This window comes from Dendrobates tinctorius, unplaced genomic scaffold, assembly GCF_039654945.1.
Source record: "Dendrobates tinctorius isolate UK_male_01 unplaced genomic scaffold, ASM3965494v1 ptg000107l, whole genome shotgun sequence".
NCBI classification, from domain to species: domain Eukaryota; kingdom Metazoa; phylum Chordata; class Amphibia; order Anura; family Dendrobatidae; genus Dendrobates; species Dendrobates tinctorius.
Genome location: NW_027361775.1, coordinates 35,895,398 through 35,911,369, shown reverse-complemented (window position 1 = coordinate 35,911,369; position 15,972 = coordinate 35,895,398). Strand labels below are relative to the sequence as shown.

The window sequence follows — 15,972 nt, the reverse complement described above, 5'->3', positions numbered from 1 at the left end:
AAAGGACCCGTCTGTCAACCCAAAATGTGGATGATCTAACCTTCATTAAAATGAACCACGCATGGGTTTCCAAGGATTTTGTCCCACCTTCCCCTGATGACACATAGGGTGACAGAAAAATGGCTTGCTTTGGTCCACCTCTTCCTGGTACTTCACCTATTTTGCCTTTTGCATCAGCTGAATGTCCAACATCAACATATGCCACTTTCTAAAACTCCCTAACTGTGCTGCCTCCCCCCCCATGGCCGGGGTCACCACCTAGCGCACGACACCGTGCGAGTGCCGTTGCCCTGGACAGGTGGGTAGGCCGACTCTTGGGCGCGGGCACTGGCACAGGGTCCCTCATAGTGCAATCAAGTGTCTCTGACGGTGGTGGTGCACACCCGCCGTCAGACACACCGCTGTACTATGAGGGGCCCAGTGCCAGTACCGACGCCCACGAGTGGGCCCCCCTTGCTTGGGCAGGGCCCCAGCATTTGCAATCTTTACCTCTCCCTGCTCCTCCGCTGTGTAATCTGGGCCGTCAAATCCATACTGTGCCTGACACCGTCTGAGCCTGCCTCCTGAGACATATATTTTGAATGTGTACGCTATCCATACATGTTATCTGGGGATACGGTACCCTTTCTAACCTTTGTGCAATCACGTGCAATCCATACTGGGCCTTACACCGTCTGAGCCTGCCTCCTGAGACATATATTTTGAATGTGTACGCTATCCATACATGTTATCTGGGGATACGGTACCCTTTCTAACCTTTGTGCAATCACGTGCAATCCATACTGGGCCTGACACCGTCTGAGCCTGCCTCCTGAGACATATATTTTGAATGTGTACGCTATCCATACATGTTATCCGGGGATACGGTACCCTTTCTAACCTTTGTGCAATCACGTGCAATCCATACTGGGCCTGACACCGTCTGAGCCTGCCTCCTGAGACATATATTTTGAATGTGTACGCTATCCATACATGTTATCCGGGGATACGGTACCCTTTCTGACCTTTGTGCAATCACGTGTAATCCATACTGGGCGTGAGAACGGCTGGCGAGCTGTTAAGCAAGCTACAGCACCTGTGGTTTGCACACGTAAGTTTTTCATTTTTTCAAGAATGACGGTTAGGCCTAATTCCGGAACTGCGGTTGACCTGCACTTACTGGGAAATCATTGTTCGCGGGTAATAATTGTAATCAGTGATCCCCATCACTAACGTTGTTCAGCGGGTTATCTGCACCTGTAAGCGACAAACGCTGGCCTTTTCAGTGTAGCGCACATGCAGCCACGGACATGTAAGGGCATGACACACCAGTTATTGGCCAATCTCATGTGCCAGAGCCTCACGTGTCCCTCTAGTAAGCCGGACTCGGACCGCGGGGCATGACGGAGTCTCGTTCGTTAACGGAATTAAGCTTGCAATGTGTGCATCTGTTCTGTAGCTGGCATGGTTGAGGTTTCCCAGGTGGAGTCGAATTTAACCGTAGGCTCCACTCCTGGTGGTGCCCTTCTGGACATTCCTTTAAGGTTCAGCTTTGCAACCATACTGCCCACGTAAAACAAACACTTTGCCTTCATGAACGCTGTTTGGAGGGTCATGACTCGTGGGAATAACGCCGCCCAATCAGTTAACCTGCTAGAGAGATCCTTCGTTGCTCCCAAGCATGACATCACACTCCCTAGGAAGAAGGTAATGCCACTGTGGCGACCGTACTCCTGGGGGAGACACAAGTGCACTGATGCCCAGCCACTGCTCGATGAATCTGCTGGTACATTGACCCAGACCACTACATTCCCCTCGCACGCTACACGACCTGAATCTGACCCTGATGAAACTCAGGTTACCCTTCCCATATACAGTTCCATCTTACACGGTGACAAAGAGGAAGCTGCAGATGAAAGTGCAGGTTCGGCCCACCCGCCATCAGACACACCACCGTACTATCAGGGGCCCTGTGCCAGTGCCGTCGCCAACGAGTGGGCCCCCCCTGCTTGCCCAGGATCACAGCACTTGCAAAGTTGAAATACTGTGCAGTGAGATGGAAGATGGGGACGACGAGGAGTCCAGACAAGTACAGGGATTCCCTAGCGATGAGACTTATTTGATTGTTTTCAATGTTGGGACAGCAATTTTTGGGGAGCACTATACTCTGGAGAATGATAGATGGGGCCCACCATACACTGGAACATTCCAAAGGTGGACATCAGACACTGGAGCAGCATTTACAGGGCCCATTATACACTAGAGCATTAGAAATGGGGCCCATTATGTTTGGAGCATTATTTGGGCCCATAAGACAGTGGAGCTTCATCCATGGGGACCAACATATACTGTAGCATTATGTGGAGCTCATCATATACTGTTTCAAACATTATATGGGACCAATGATTCTGTATGGAGAAATAGATGGGCCTCGTCATGAGATGTAAAAAGTGAGGTATTTTTCATTGGACTATACCGCTATTTCTCTGCCGTATCGGAGCATGATGAGTTGTGGTATGTGTTAAAGGGGCGCTCTTTCGCCCAGGGCACATGAAAACCTGGAGCCAGCCCTCCCCCCCCACAGTCTGTAGCCAAATAACCCCCATTTTTCAGTGCGTAATTTGTATTATGAAGTTAATTAAGGTTGACAAGCTTAAGTAAGAAGAATTGATGCTTTTGGCATTCAAATGGGCACTGTTGGTGTGTTTCCTGTCCTCCTCTCACTGCCGACTTTTATTCCCCATTGACTTACATTGGGTTTCGTGTTTCGGGACGACCCCGACTTTTCCCTATAATCGGACGATCTTGCTCGACCCGACTTTTGGAAAAGTCGGGTTTCACGAAACGAAACGCGACCCTAAAAAACCAAAAGTCGCTCAACTCTAGCAGCGATGACTCCACAATTAGCATCACCATCCCGCTTTTCTGTGTTCTGAAATGCTCTGTTCACAATCAAAGAGGATGCATTGCAGGTGGAGCACGATGAGATGGAGCAAGGAACCATACAGGCTACATACAGCCCAGCCTAATCTCATCCCAACATGGATTGGGTGATAATGAGGAATAGGAGGAGGAGGAGGAGGAAGAAAAGAAGCAAGTTTCATGCACTGTAGACAGTACTACCTGCACAACTGACATACTGTCTGTTCAACATGGATGGCCTGAGGACAGGGAGGAGGAGGAATAGAGCATGGTCAGTCGTCCTCTTGGTGAAGACACGGAAGTCTTGCATGTTAGAAGTCTGGCATGCATGGCTGAGTATAGGTTATGCTGCTTTTCTTGTGATCCTCAAATTCTCAAAATTTAGGTGACAGTCAGTACTGGTTGGGAACACTTCTAGGCCCACAAATTATTAAAAAATTCCCATCTGGAAACACTGGCGGCAGAGGTCACAGTTCGTTGGATAACCAAGGAGTAGAGTTGAGCGACTTTAGTCAGATCGGGTTTCATGAAACCAAATTCGTTTCAGATGAAACTGGTCCGACTAGGGCAAAAAAAAGTCGGAGTTTCGTCCGAAACCCGACCCCAATGCAAGTCAATGGCGAATAAAAGTCAGCATTGAGTGGATGAATGTCTTCCGTGATTCCTCTGTGCCTTATAATTATTGGATATCCAAGCTGGACACGTAGCATGAACTGGCTCTCTACGGCTTGGAGGTCCTGGCCTGCCCTGCTGCTAGCATTTTGTCAGAGCGGGTTTTTAGTGCCGCTGGTGGCATTATAACTGATAAGTGCATCCGTCTGTCAACTGAAAATGCTGACAGGCTGACAGTTATAAAAATGAACAAGGGCTGGATTGGGCCAGACTTCTCAACACCACTGAATGATAGCAGTGTAACATAAACTCAAATCCAGTGTCTTTTTTGGGAGGTCTAATCTCATGCACTTCTTCACACCCACACATGGGTATACGCTTCCTGATTTTGGCTATTTGCTGTTGTCCTCCTCCTTCTCCTCATTCTCATCCTCCACACCACCATATCACCAGGGTGACCGTGGTCCAAAAAATGGCCCAGAGCGATCCTGCATGATCAGCGATACCCGGCGGGGGGGCTGGTCGCTGATGTGTGTCACATACAGCGATGTGGCTGGTGAGATCGCTGTGACATCACAAAATCAGCGATCTCGCTAGTGATCTCACTGTGTGTGATGGGGCCTTAAGTGCTAGAAGAGCAGAATCCCTCCTCAAGTGATCTCATTTTGTAAATTACCCCCCTCTGGGAATTTATCTACAGATGAAGTGACGATTTTGACTCCACCAAGCATTTTCCAGAAACAAGCAACAATGGATGTCGTTGAATGAAAATTTCAAATCTGCCATTGTAGTGCACATTCATTTTAGTGCCTGTACACTGTACTGCCAAGTATATTATAGTGCCCATCCATTGTGCCCATTTTGTTCTTCTGAAGACACCCACCATGTAAATTAAGCATTTGCTACAGAAATGCCAAACATGTGAAAGCTAAATTTGGTTTAGACACTCTGTGAGTCTCAGAAGAGAGGGGGCATTTGGATTTGGGAGTGTAGATTTTGCTAAATTTTGTTTTAATGGGAGCCATAGTGCTTTTCCAAAGCTTTTGTGCTACCAGTAACATGTAAGCAACTAATATTTCCATTGATAGTTGACCGACCTGAGTGGGAACTTGCTTTTTTTGTGGATTAGTTGAAGCTTTTTTTGGGAACATTTTGCATAAAATTTTGGGTCAAATTTATTTTGTGCTCTATGCTGACCATTACATCAGGTCTCCATCTAAATCTCTGAATAATGTGATTCAGATGAAGCCCCCATGTGATCTTTTTACTATAATAATGCAGTAAAGTTAATCTGGACTCCATCTGACCTTTTATCAGCTGTGTCCTTCTTTTCAGAAGTGCACAAAACTGTGCTTTTACATATGCTTAAAAAAACAAATATGGCGAGATCATAGGTCAGAAACAGTCCAGTGTCTCCATCTGCCCTTCATTATAGGAAATCTTTGGTCAGGGGTACCATCAGAATCACAAATTCAGAGATTTACATGGAAACCCCGGCATGAACGTTCAGTAGAGAGTGCAGGATACATTGGAACCAAGCTTTCTGCGATCTTTGGGAGGCAGAATAAGCACATCAACAGCAGGTCAAGAATTAGTTTTTTTTTATTTTTTACACCGTTCTTCATGTAGATTAAGTGATAATAAGACAACTTTAATCTTCGGGTCAGGGCAATTACATTGATACCAAATTTGTATGATTTTTTATATTTGGCTACTATCACTCACTAAAAATCGCTATTTACACAAAATAAATGTTTTTGCAATACCATATTTTGAGAACTATAATGTTTCTATATTTCTACTAATATAGTCATGTGAGGGATTTTTTGGGGGATAAGTTGATGTTTTTATTGGTATCTTTTTCGAGCACATAGTGTTTTCTGATCGATTTCTATTACTCAGATTTTTAAATGCATTTTTTATGACGTTCACCATGTGGTAAAATTGATAAGACAGCTTTATTCTTCGAGTCAGTCGCTTTACATAGCAAAAACAATTTTATAGAAGAAATAATTGTTTTTGCATAGATATATTGTGAGCGATGTATAAATAATTAAAATTTGCACTTAATAATGAACCCCTTTAGCTTGTAGTGAACTATAAAATACACACAAATAAATTGGATTGCTCCTCATTAGGTAGTTATTACCTTAAAGTGTAATCTGAGTAGATATCAGGACTCCAGAGGACCAGTAAAGTAATGAGCACTGTATATCTTCATGTGAAGTCAGATAAATTGATATTTGCCAGAGAAACGTGGATTAATACCACGGCTCTTCAGGAGTGCTCTCCCGGCTGGTGACAGACACTCCACACTCCCCTCTTTCAGCGGCGCGCCGGCGTGCAGTGTGCACGACGTGAAGCTGTGGCATGAGATAAGCCAACAGGACCTTCATGATGTTACCGGTCACGTGATAGATTATAGGGAGCACAGTGGACCAATTCCTTTCTGACTATTTTCGGAAAAAACACGGTTTCCTTCATCAGGGATGGTCCAGTGGAGGAATTGATCACCTTAAATATCTTCTGGTACAACCCTTAATTGAATCCAAATAATTCAACCTCACAGTTTAACACCTTAGGTGCAAGGCTGTTCATATTAAAAATCCACTGACTCTTCATGCGGGACATTTGCTCAATATAGTCTCCTTTTCTCCAACTTTTGCACACAACTTGGAGACCTGTGATTGTAGTTCCCATAGGGGATCCCCCATGATATTCGCAATAGTGTTTAGACAAGGGATATCCTAGGAATTTTTTATTTATATTCCTAAGGTGCTCATTCACCCTCACTCGTAATGGATGCTTTGTGCGTCCTATATATAGTTTATCACAGGAGCATCTTAATGAATAAATAGCCCCTTCTGTGTTACACATAATGAAATCCCGGATTTTAAATATTTCATTTCCGTAGGATATGATAAACTGTTTTTCTGTTTTTAATGTTTTACAAATACTGCAACCACGGCATGGGTAACAGCCGGGTCTCTGACCAAAGGGACCAGATTGGGGTGCTTTTCTTGGATTGGCTATAGGTACTTTTGGGGTCACTAGATTCCCTAAATTTCTTGTCTTTCTATAAATGAATTTTGGCTTCACTGGTAATAGCTCCCCTATGGTCTTATCTTCCCGTAAAATCCCCCAGTATTATTTTACAATTTTTCTCAGAATATGAGAATTTGCACTGTACTGGGTTATGATAGGGAAATCATCATTCATATTATAGTGTGAATCACGGTTATGTTTATCTTGGAGTAAGTTATCCCTAGGAATATTATTTATTTTTTCTCTTTCATCCAAAAGGAAATCTTCTCTATATCCTTTCCCCTTAAATTTATCCATGTGTATTTGTTTCATCTAGGAAATCTTGTTTTCATGAGCAATTTCTATGTGCTCGTATAAATCGACTTTTTGGGACATTGATGAGCCATGTGGGTAAATGACAACTGTTCAGCGAAATATAATTATTAGAGTCAGTCAGTTTATGATATGTTTTAGTGTGTCAATAAATTTTTTAGATCTTATAATTTTTATAGACAATAGAACTATCCACACTAAAACATATCATAAACCGACTGACTAGGTTAAACAGCTAGGGACCAGTGAGCCACCGCCCATGATTGTGACAGCCAGAGCTCAGCTATCGCTTAATCAATTCTCCTGGCATGATTGTGCAGGCACATGTCCTGTTGCTGCAAAATCAAGCGGATGTATGGTATGTACATTTGAGGGGACATACTGCAAAATAAGATGTAGTTCAAAGTCGGGAACGGGTTAACAATCTATAAGTATTTATATAAAAGTACTCATAGTAACTAATGCAATATTTATAATTAATTCATTTTAGATATCAATGAGTGCTTTAATCCTGCATTGAATAATTGCTCAAAAAATGCCACATGCTCTAATGTGGCTGGATCTTTTCATTGCCAATGCTTGGCAAACTACAGAGGAGATGGTGTTTACTGTACAGGTAAATGACATACAGTTTTATTTTCCTGTTAGTTTTATGCACATTTCTTTTATTTTTATAAAGAAAAATATTAATTTAATATCAGTTTATAATTTAGATTAAAAAAATTGAAAGGACAAAAAAGGAATAAGTTTTGCAGAAATAGTTTACCTAATTCTATAAGAATATAATAATCATTTATAAATGTTTTTACAGTTGTTGATCTGTGCAAGTTATATACAACATATTGTAAACATAATTGCTCCAATTTTATGGATGTGTGCTTTTGATTTGTAACGATGGCTACAAACTGAAAGAAAAGAACAACTCCAATTGTACAGTTTATATTTCTAGCGATATATATATATATATACAGTATATATATATATATATATATGTGTGTGTATAGTATATTTAGGTCCCCTCTAATTGACTTTTCTATACTGTGTGTCATAATAGTGTCTAAGTCATTTTGGGGAAGACGGTAAAAGGGACAACTGAGGTTGTATGAGCCACTTCAATATTTTGTAAAGAGAAATATTCCACCAAAGTGTTGCAGCTACCTGTACAGAGTATGGCCAAAAGCATTAATGCAGTAGTAAAATATTTCAAGAAACTCAAGTGCTAAACTACAGTTATGGTTTCTTTAATGTTTAGGATTTTGAGGATCACATCAGTCAGACCTTAACAGATCGGGAAATAATGGCATATATTAAAGATTTACCTTGACTTATTTTAGCATAGAAGCCTCTTGATTCCTAAGGTTTTCTGAGCACAGTGAAGAGATAAATCACCTCCTGATTTTTAATGAATTTGTTTCTTGTATTTAAGAGGACCTTTTACAAAATGTTTCATGTTGAACTATACACAAAATGTAATAGGGTCTGCAGAGAGAAATAAAAAAAAATATTTATTATTTTTATTTTAGCCTCTCCATTGCAGAGATATTATCAATCAATGTATTTGCCCCGTTATGAGTTAACCTTTGTTAAGCCGAAGTATGTGTTATCAGATATTTTTTACTGTGGGTGTGAACTTCTTCCTATATCAGCTGCCCAATCATAAGCAGGCAGTAACACAGCAGGAAAAGAACATGCCCGCCTCAACAGATTAGGTTTCTGTGTGTGTGAATTGTAATGATACAGCTCTGATTTCTAATCTTCTGCATAATTAGAAAGTGTTGGAATTTTAGAGCATAGATGACTTGTATCTTTCACATAAGGTCCATGCGGAGGAATGGGAAGTTCATCTGAATTTAGCTGTGTCACATTACAAGCGCTTCTATCAGCTCTCCCACTTTCATAGCACTATCAGCTCTGCTGTACTGTCCTTTTCCCCACCCTATCTGTGCATAACTGTGCTAGTAATCATACTCATGTTTGTTGTTTATGAAAGTTGACTCAGGCAGTGTAGAGGAAGGACAGTGAATGCAATGTTTCTATTTTACTGTACTTATTAAGTACATGTATTAATGTGAATCACAGAAGGCTATTACTTATCATTTTTTTCCAATATTCTGTAACAATCACAGTGTTAATTTTTTATAGGAAATATTAAAATAAATAATAAGAAATGTTCATGCAAGAATTGTACATGTTATAATAAATAAATGTATTTTATTAATTGCAGAAATTTCCCTTTTCCCATATGGAACAAATACAAATGATACTAATTACCACCGAAGAACGACAGACTTTACCTCTCCAGTTTTCCAGCCAAAAATTGGTTTTCCTTTTGGAACCAGTTTAAGAAACTTTGTCTATGTAAGTATAAATGGATGGGAACTATTTCAGTCAACAGATGTGAGAAATTAACCTTAAATTCTCTTTTATAGTACACAGACAACGGTCTGATTGTGTTCCCGAGATCTAGAAACACCATATTTTCTTATCCTCACCAACCAGTTAGTGGATTTAGTGAAACATATGATTTGGCCACCATTGCAGCATATTGGAGTGATGCCGACTTCTCTAAAGGTGTGGGAACTACTTACTATCAGGTAGGTTTATTACACTGGTTATTTGGTGAACAGAAGTGAAGAGTGTAATAATAAACATAGTGTAGAAATATTTATTAATTTAACCTTGTCAGGAATACACCAAAAAAGATGACATCGTCATTCCTGAAGTTGAGGACATCATTATCAGAAACTTCAAGATTTCATTCACAGCTCAGTGGACATTGAAGATTACATGGGAGAATGTTCCTGCTTATCCAGCACAGGAAAATGACAGCAAGGTAAGACAATAAGAAAATTTTAATTATAGTATAACACATATGAAAAAGTGTCAGAAAATGTTGGCACTGCTACCACACCTGTGAGGTCATTTAAACCGGAAGTGCAACTGGTATAAAATTGTACCAGGCACCCAGATTTGTTAGTGCACAGCCCATAGGAAAGCCATGCTTATAACTGGAGATGAGCGGACCTCTGGATGTTTTGGTTCAGCAAACAGTTAAAAAAAAGGTTCAGTTCGGATACCAGAACAGTACCTGAGTCCGGACCCCATTTACTTGAATGGGGGGCCCAGTGTGGAAAACACGGGCTCTCATCAGAGGTAAAATCATTATTTTCTCCCACCACTGCACCATGAGACTTTTTCTCACTGTGCTAGTGGTAATCTCACTGAGGTCCCCGCAGTTCTGGGGCCTGGCTGGGAGTGCAGCCTCAGTGACTTTTCGGTAACTTTAATGACATCTCCACTAGACACTGGTTCTCAGCCTGGAAGGTCGCATCTTGGCACCCTCCGGGTTGAAACTGTTTATCCCCAGACATGAATTATGAATTGGGTTAGAATGATGGACATGTGAGAGATATGTTGTTTTTTTTTTACTTTTGTCTTATTACAGGAGATGAGGGCTTCAATGGAATGGACGTTGGGCGAGTATAACTGTGTTTGTTATTTTTAAATACAAATAGAAGTTTGTTTCTTTTGTAAGGACTTAATTCTGGCTGTATGTTTATTTACAATATAACTATAGGATTAGTAATGGAGAGGTGTCTTATAGACACCTCTCCATTACTAAGCTGTGGACTTGATGTCACCGGATAATACAAAGCTGACATCAATCCCACAAATATGAACCCCACTTGCCACCACCACAGAGGAAGTAGGAAGAGCCAGGCAAAGCACCACAATTGGTGCATCTAATAAATGGGCCTTTTCTGGGCAGGCTGCTATTTATAAGCTGGGGGTTCCAATATCCATGGCTCATTACCAGCCTGAGAATGACAGCCCCCAGCTGTCTGCTTTAGCTTGTCTAGTTGTCAAAAATGAGAGGGACCCCATGCCATTTAGAAAAAATACATATTTATTTAAATAGTTAAAAAAAATGGGGTGGAGACCCCTGTATTCTTGATAACCAGCCTTGCTAACACTGATAATTGAGGGTTGCAGCTCACAGCAGTTAGTTTTGCCTGTCTGGTGATCAAAAATACAGGGGAATCCAAGCTGTTTTTTATTATTATTTTTATTATTATTTATTTATTTAGAGTGCAGGCGCCAGCTGATGAATACTCCCTTTGTCACGATAGCAGCAATCTACTAAAGGGTGTAATAGAAATAATAAAACTAATCTACTTTATTTCAATATTTAAAAAGAAACAACCGTCCCTGGTAAAAAGTGCACATGAGACAAAAGACAGACAGACACAAAAAACGCACAAAAATTACTATGCGATAATTGGGACTCCAAAGATTTTCCTTAGAAAGAGATAATTAAGTAGACAATGCTAAGAGATGCTTAGAGATTTTACTCCTCAGTCTCTCTCACATTAGACTGTCTTACTATTTGAGCAATTGGAGCCTCTAGCAATATTCCTCTAATTTCTGAGTCATACGGCACAATCTGGAATGCTGCGGATAGTCTATTGGTTTAGAATTACTCTCTCTAAAAACAGTGTAATATTCAGTCTATCATTACCACCAATAAACTCACATAGATCCCATAAACAATAAAGCAGCAGATAAATGCTGAGTTAATGGGTAGGCGGCACAATCATGCAAACTGGGGTTCACTCTCGATATATGTACTGTACTTCATTTCCCAGCAGGGCATATACCAGTCACAATCCTCAACCCTCTTTCTTTAAAAGTTTGCATACATATAGGGCATACAACAAGGAAGGATCTCACCCATTTGTATGTCAGTGATGAGTCCCTCCATGAATACACGGCTCCCTTCTCCTGACTCATTTCACTGTAACCAAGCTCATCAGGGGCGTTTTTGGGTATGAATAAATGCCTTCATGTTCAATTAGTGTCCTCTCAAGGCAGCTCACCAGCTCACCTGCATATAGGGACTCATCATGATGAGTCCCTGTCTTGCTACAACTTGGGGGGAATGCCAACACCCATCATTTTAGGACTCCCTTGGTTGAAAAAACACTACCCAGTGATAGATTGGTGGTCCAGGGAATTAGTCAGCTGGGGTCAGTCGAGTAAGGACTGCTCCCCAGGAGCTACGATCTCTGCCATCCTTCTACAACCGTCCACTTCTTCTCCAGTATGGGCAGCAGAGGTGCTGCCAGGGAGTAGGGGCAAGTCTCAGTCCTCACCACAAGCTAACCCTTAGTGTCAGAGTCCTCTTAGGAGGAGGGGTCAGGGGAAGATGGTTGTTCCCTCTGAGCATTGGGGGGTGTGAATATGGAGACACAGAGGGACGCCTCTATTGTCGGTTCTTCTAAGAGTTCACCATCTTGTGGCAGACATATGCGTGGCAATAAACATTTAGGTCCAGACCTGTGTGTGAATGAGTATGTGTGGGTGTTCACCAAAAACATCAGGTGGAAGTGTGCTACTGGGACTTGGAGTTCTAGGGTGATCGGGCCGTATCGGGTGTTGGCCATTCTCAACCCATGGACTTTCCAGTTGGAGTTACCCCCAGTTATGCATGTACACAACTCATTCCCCAGTTCGGCACTCTGGAGATTTGTGGCACCTCCGGAGCCTATGTTGTTGTCACCTTGATCAGGCTGCGTTTGCCATAAACCTGAGGGTCAGGTGACTGCCGAGGTGAACTCTGGTGGATTGAGGCATCCTCACAGTATGTTGTTGACTGGTGAGGTCCAGTGTTGAGGGTCCAGAGGCCCCTCATTGAAAGGGGGTACTATCACAATCCATTTTTGGATTTGAGGCAGGTCTGGTTCCTCTCACATTAAAACTTTTTTCCTTTCAGGCCAGCGGGGGTTAAATGCAGTTTTTCCCCTCTGGTAATCTGGTGTTACTGCAGTGTTGCTTGGTCAGCTGATGTAGCTGGTAACCACTCCCACATCCTTTAAAAGGTCACCTGATGCATCAGCTGACTGTTGGTGATACAGTTCCTCTTTGGAGACCAATCTTTGCAGAAGCAATTCTCTGGTGTCAGCCAAGTCTGGTGTTTGGAGTCCTGTTGCTGTACTATCTGTGGCGTGGAGTTAAGCAGCGGTGTGCACAAGCTAAGTGTTGTATTTTTGTTACCTTGGTTACCTTGTTCCTTTGGTGTCTGTCACTTCTCCCTGTGTGTTTTATCTGCAGAGGTGAGGCTAGAGCTCCTTGCTGGCTAGTGGACTAGCCAGGGCACATATAGGGATGAGGTATCCTGATGGCGGCAGGGGGAAGGACCTGCATAAAGTGTAAGGTGAGAACAGGGACAGGCTCAGGGTGTAGCTCAGGAGGTGAACATCCCTAATTCCCTATTCTCAGGGCCTTCCTCTCCCCTATTCCATCAGCATTGTGTTGCTGTGCCGTTTGGTGACCAACTAATCATTGGGTAGTGTCACACTGGTCAGTCACTCCATGACACCCTTCAGCTGCTTCTGCTCTCGCTGTTATTAGCAGCAGTAGTGGTCCCATCAGCTGACGCCAGTGACCAAAGGTAAACTTTTTACCTACCACAGCTGCGAGCACACACTGTCATTTGAAAGCTTGGGAATCATGGCTCTCTGACCGGCGATAATGATTTACCGTACCGCCTGTCACAGTCACATCTGCGGGGTCACGCACATCTGACAGCATGTCCCTGCAGCCCTCTGATCGTTCTAAACTATTTTACCGGTGGTAACGTTACCACAGATCAGAACAGCCTGTAAGATCACAACCTTAGTGGAAATTCGATCATTTACCGAATTTTGCTGAAAATGCTCAGGAATCTGAACACGAATCCGAATGTGTAAAGGTGTGCCGACTTTGAGATTGGCAAACATTTTCTGAACAAGTTCACTCATCTCTATTTATAACATGATGCTAGAGAATGACTATTTAAAAAGGAGCTGCAATCACCACTGGTAAGTGAATTATCAGCAACTTTATTAAGATTGTCACATGAGGAAAGGAGAAATAAAGGGATGATTGAGCGACAGCTATTTCACGTAAATTACGCTTCTTTCATGAAATACCTGTCATTCAGTCATCTCTTTATATCTCCTCTCCACATGTAACGACCTCAAAAAACTTGCTGACAATTCACATACCAGAGCTGATTGCAGCTTCTTTTTATTTTTTCATTCTCTGGTATCTAATTATAGTACAGAACTTATAAGAACAAACAATTTTGACACCCTGTACTTATCTGTTTTATAATATCATGTATTCTTTTTATTATAAGACTAACACATACCAGGCTGTTCTGACCACTGATGGATTCCAGGCCTTTGTGATTCTTTGGTTTAAAAATGGCAGAATGAATTGGGATGAAATAAATCGTCACCCAAGACCTCTTATTGGTTATTGCAGGTAAGATTACTATTATTGGCTCAGGCTAGAGATTTCAAGCTGGAATGAACAGACCTCAAGAATTATTAGTAATAATTAGTAATTAGTAATTAGTTATTAGTAATAACTAGTGCACATAATAAGAGTGTTGATATGTATAGCAGCTATCAGGAATTCTTCTATAATGTAAAGCAAACTTTGTTCTTTATAGATTAATAAACTACCTGGACTACAGAGTGATACAATATCAGACATCAGGATCAGTTTTGCTTAATGTCTTAAAATTTCTTTAAAATCATTTTAATTTAAGAGTTCACTTTTAAGAACATACTCTTCAATTCTATAGTATTTATGTAAATTCTAGATGGTATAATGAATGCTTCTTGCTTTGCACAGTTTAAAGGGAATCTGTCACCCCTTTTTTGAGATATCATATAATGATATCATTCAATTGTGTGTCACATAAGGATTCTCTTAGTACTTTTGCTTCCCCCTGACCCCGCACCTTTCATGCATAAATACCTTTTTTATATCGTTCAGATGTATGTAAACTGCCGCAGTCCGGTCCGATGGGCGTGGTTTATTCACCTGCTCCCCCCCTCCCTGTCTTGCTCTACGCATTTCTTCTTGTGTAGAGCAAGACAGGGAGGGGGGAGCAGGTGAATAAGCCCCGCCCATCGGACCGGACCGTGGCAGTTTACATACATCTGAACCGATATAAAAAGGAATTTATGCATGAAATGTACAGGGTCAGGGGGAAGCAAAAGTACTAAGAGAATCCTTATGCGACACACAATTGAATGATATTATATGATATCTCAAAAAAGGGGTGACAGATTCCCTTTAACATTCAGTATATTGTATTTAGTGGCTACCTTTCTATGCCTGGATTTGAGGATTTATTTTGGTTTATTGATGAATCATTACACAGGTCTACAAAAAAATATTTTTTGTAATCATCGCCGGTGACTTAGTACTTTTCTGAATCATCTTTTTGTCATGATTTCAAATGTGTATATACTGTATTTTTCGGATTATAAGATGCTCCGGATTATTAGACGCATCCCCAATTTTGAGGAGAAAAATATATTTTTTTTTTAATAAAATGGTGGCGCTTCTTATAATCTATGCATCTTATTGCTTACCGGGGTGGTGGCTGCGGTGTAGCGGGGTCCCAGAGTTGCTGCTGGAGGAGGCAGGAGTGGGGTGATACTGCATGCCGCAGGCTGGGATGAGGGGGAGTTCCAATGTGTGGTGCCCTGCTATGGGTGTCTGGTGCTGCGGTGGTTTCCGGCGATGTGGTGGTGTCTGGCGGTGCTGCTGCGGGTGTCTCCGGTGCTGCTGCCGGTGCCCGGCCGTGCTACGGGGGATTTCGCTGCTGAAATCTCATCTCCCGAGATCTTGGTGCCAAGCTTCCCATCTGTGCATGTGTCGCCCCCGGAGGCCATTTTCCCGGGGCCCACCACATAGGAAACCATGGAACTGCGGAGGGCTCTGGCCTTTCACAAAATGTCGGCAGAGTCCCCAGCAGTATCGGCGACACCTGCACCAGCACTGGGCAGCATCGCTGGACACCCCTGCAGCACTGGACACCCCCATAGCACCACCGGGCACCCACAGCACCGCCAGACACCCCCCTCATCCTAACCTGCGGCCTGCAGCAAAAGTACCGGTAATGTATATACGCATTATAAGATGCACCCCATTTTCCCTCCAAATTATAGGGAAAAAAGAATGTCTTATAATCAGAAAAATACGATAGTTTTTCTGTAGCACGTATAGTTTCCATGGAGCAGCATCATTATTATAAGCAGC

The 15,972-nt window shown here is 42.1% G+C and overlaps 1 protein-coding gene across 1 annotated transcript in view; it reads left to right on the top strand.

Moving 5' to 3' along the window:
- The window catches only part of LOC141100710 (uncharacterized), a 503,724-nt gene that overhangs the window by 255,101 nt on the left and 232,651 nt on the right, over positions 1-15,972 (top strand). Inside the window, exons 33-37 of the mRNA XM_073589357.1 lie at positions 7,361-7,486; positions 9,095-9,228; positions 9,300-9,464; positions 9,557-9,703; positions 14,051-14,178. Of these exons, the coding sequence (XP_073445458.1) occupies positions 7,361-7,486; positions 9,095-9,228; positions 9,300-9,464; positions 9,557-9,703; positions 14,051-14,178 (700 nt within the window). The remainder of the gene's footprint in view (positions 1-7,360; positions 7,487-9,094; positions 9,229-9,299; positions 9,465-9,556; positions 9,704-14,050; positions 14,179-15,972) is intronic.